General features: G+C 41.7%; 1 protein-coding gene across 1 annotated transcript; it reads left to right on the top strand.

Annotated features, from left to right (window-relative positions):
* Positions 1–254: 254 nt before the first annotated feature.
* LOC311615811 (melanoma-associated antigen B18-like) lies at positions 255–1,283 on the top strand (the record flags this gene model as incomplete). Its single annotated transcript, XM_084871232.1, has 1 exon — positions 255–1,283. One exon carries the CDS (start codon positions 255–257, stop codon positions 1,281–1,283), a length of 1,029 nt encoding a protein of 342 aa, XP_084727358.1.
* Between the last annotated feature and the right edge of the window lie 2,061 nt (positions 1,284–3,344).

The raw sequence follows: 3,344 nt of genomic DNA, 5'->3' as shown, positions 1-3,344 counted from the left end.
AGCAAAGTTTAATATCCTGAGTTAGATTGGAGGCAACAAGCCCACTGCAGAACAGAGGAGGCCCTCAGAGTCCCTGCTGCCACTGTCTTGTGGCTTCCTTAAACAGTACCCTTAAGGGAACCAAGCAGAGGCAGCTTTTCTTGGAGCCAATGTAGAATCTCCCTACTGGGACTATGCACATCATCTCTTCTTCTGTCTTCTAGGGTGACCTGTTTATCAACTTAATTGCTTGAACTCCTACCTGCTGTCTCATCATGCCTCGAGGTCAAAAGAGTAAGCTCCGTGCCCGTGAGAAGCGCCGCCAGGCCCGCCAGGCCCAGGCTAAGACCCAGACCCAGGGTCTGGAGGGTGCTCAGGCTACTGCAGCAGAGGAAGGAGAGTTCTCCTTCTCTGCCCATCTTTTCCTGGAAAGCAACCCCCTGAATGAGTTTGCTACTGAGGTGCTTAGCACTTCTCAGGAAATCCCATCTAGCACCAGTGCTACTATTGGAGCTGATTCAGGCACTGATTCAAATGAAGGTGCCAGCAAACAAGATGAGGAATCCTCAAAGGCCTTGGAGAGCTTTCGCAAAGATCCTTTAAACAAGAAGGTGGTTCTGTTGGTGCAGTTTATGCTGAAGAAGTATCGAAGTAAAGAGCCAATTACAAAGGCAGATATGCTGAAGTTGGTTATCAAAAAATATAAGCTTCATTTCAATGAGATCCTGAGAAGAGCCTCTGAGCACATGGAGCTGGCCTTTGGTATTGATGTGAAAGAAGTGGATCCCACGAGGCACTCCTATGCCCTTGTCAGCAAGTTAGACCTCACCTTAGATGGAATGACAAATGAAGAGAACCTGCCCAAGACTGGCCTCCTGATGATTGTTCTGGGTGTGATCTTCATGAAAGGCAATTGTGCTCCTGAGGAAGCTATCTGGGAAGTGATGAATATGATGGGTGTCTATGCTGATAAAAAGCACTTAATCTATGGGGAGCCCAAGAAGGTCATCACTGAAGATTTGGTGCAACTAAGGTACCTGGAGTACCGCCAGGTGCCAGGCAGTGATCCTCCACGCTATGAGTTGCTTTGGGGTCCAAGAGCCCACGCTGAGACCAGCAAGATGAGAGTCCTGGAGTTCTTAGCCAAGATCTATGATACTGTCCCCAGTGCCTTCCCAGTCTGGTATGAAGAGGCTTTGCGAGATGAGGAAGAGAGAGCCCTAGCAAGAGCTGCAGCCAGGGCTCGTATTGCTATGACTGCACACTCCAGAGGCATGGCCATCAGCTCTTCCCACAATAAGTGAAGTCTGAGGCAAGTCCTTCACTTTTTGCTTGAATAGGTTTGTCAATGTTCTAATAGTGGAGAGCCAGACTGGAGCTGGAAAGTGTATATCATCTTTGTGTTCTTATTGTACGTTGGTAACTTGGAATTTTACCTTTGTTTTGTTTTGTTTGTTTATTTTAGGTTATATATCAAATGTTGACGTCTGAGGCAGATTGCTTTCTCTGCGGAAGAAAAGAGCAGTCAACATTCTAAGTAGTGGATGGCCAGGGTGGATCTGGAATGAACACAGTATTTCTGTTGAGTGTGGTAAACTTTAGAGTTTTCTTCTTCTTTCTTTCTTTTGTTACATTTTAAATGTTGATTCTTTAACAGAAGGTTTAAATCATTTCAGAATCTAAATGTACTAATGATTTTAGTTACATGCTTATTTCTTGTAATAGATTTAAGATTATGAGTTTTATTATTTTGTAAAACAAATTGGGGAAACCTTTCATATTTACTGAACCAGAACAACAAAACATGGCATTGTAATAGGTATTTCCACGGGACTGTGGAAAATATGAGCAGTGAAATTATTGGGATCAAAAAATAGAGGGGGGGAAAATAAAAGATGTTCAGTTTTTGGTTTCCCTTATTCATTTTAGTCTGCTGTTCTATAAAAATAAAAGCTACATATCTGGATTGTCTTAGCTTACTAAATAATGTAGGAGAAATAAAATGTTTATAAACTAGAATTCATGTTTACTATCTCATTTATTTCCCAAATATTAATTGAACAACTGCTCTTTGAAAATCCTGTTAGAAATGGGAACACTGGGATACAAAACACCCTGCCTTTAGAATTTCACACTCAAGGAGCAGTAATGATATAGGGAAGATGGTGAAATAGCCTCTAAGAATAAAAGGATAAGTAAGAAGGAGAAAAGAGGTAGGGAGGCAGGGAAGGAGTTGGGAGAAGTGTAAAGAAGAGGTTGTCTGGATGAAGACAAGGTATAAAGTCCCTGAGGGAAGGCAGTGTGGGCTTTGGGAAACTACAAGTCCCTCAATGAGTACACTGTTAATTTGCTCAGGTTGTAAGCTAGATGAGGCTTTGGACTTGCTGAACAGAGGCCAGACTGACACATGGTGTTTCTCAATGTTGAAGGACAAAACCCGGTAATGGAAACCTGCTCCTAAGAATTACTTCAGTATCATCAGTAAACCAGAGGAAAAACTCCTCCTGGGGTAGACATGGAACGTGCTTGTGCTCATGCTTGAGTGCAGTTGAATGAATGCAGGGCACAATCTAGGTGTTTTATGAACAGAGTATTTAAGGGATTCCTGAGAAATAAGAGTGAAAGTCGCTGGAAGTGGGATGCTGAGAAATTACTGTGTTGGCTCTCTTTTCCCTAAACTGGGAGAGAGAAACAGATATTTTAATTAGGTCAACTTGAGTATAATTTTGCAAACCCCAAGGGAGAGCTCCATATCTGGTGGTAATGAATGAAAAAAGGAATGGTGTGGATGAAAAGGCACCTGGGAGGGAAGCAGTTGGTCCTTGACACAAATTCTAGGACCTCTGAATCGTATCCAACTGAAGAAGACTCCCTTGCACCCAAATTAAGTAACTCATCCTCAAAGGGGGAAATTAATTTTGTTTTGCTTGCTAAGTAGCATTACGGGTGAATTTTGTGTTATTTGTTTTAGAAAGCTGCATACTTTTTTGACATCTCCTGAGGGGAGGGTGGTATCATCTGTGGTAAAAATAATAATGACAATAAATCATATGATAACTGTCATTCAATTAATACCTAATATTTTCCAATCACTCTGACAAGTGCTTTATGTCCATTGCATACATTACAACAGTCCTACAAGATAGGGCTTATTATACATCCTTTGCAGATGAAGACTTGGAATTTTCTCAAATTCCCATGGCTGATAAGTAAAAGAGCTGGAACTAGAACCCGAGTACAATTTTTTTCTAGAACTCACACTTTTCCACTTCTTCATCCTGAGGCCAACTTCTTATCTCTTCATTATCTATTCTTCCCACCACTCCAAGATGTATCATAGGCTATTAAAAATCAAGACTTTCTGC

This window comes from Pipistrellus hanaki (genome assembly GCF_964339955.1).
Source record: "Pipistrellus hanaki genome assembly, chromosome: X".
NCBI lineage: Eukaryota > Metazoa > Chordata > Mammalia > Chiroptera > Vespertilionidae > Pipistrellus > Pipistrellus hanaki.
The sequence above is the reverse complement of the archived record's forward strand: the minus strand, read 5'-3'. Positions and strand labels throughout refer to the sequence as shown.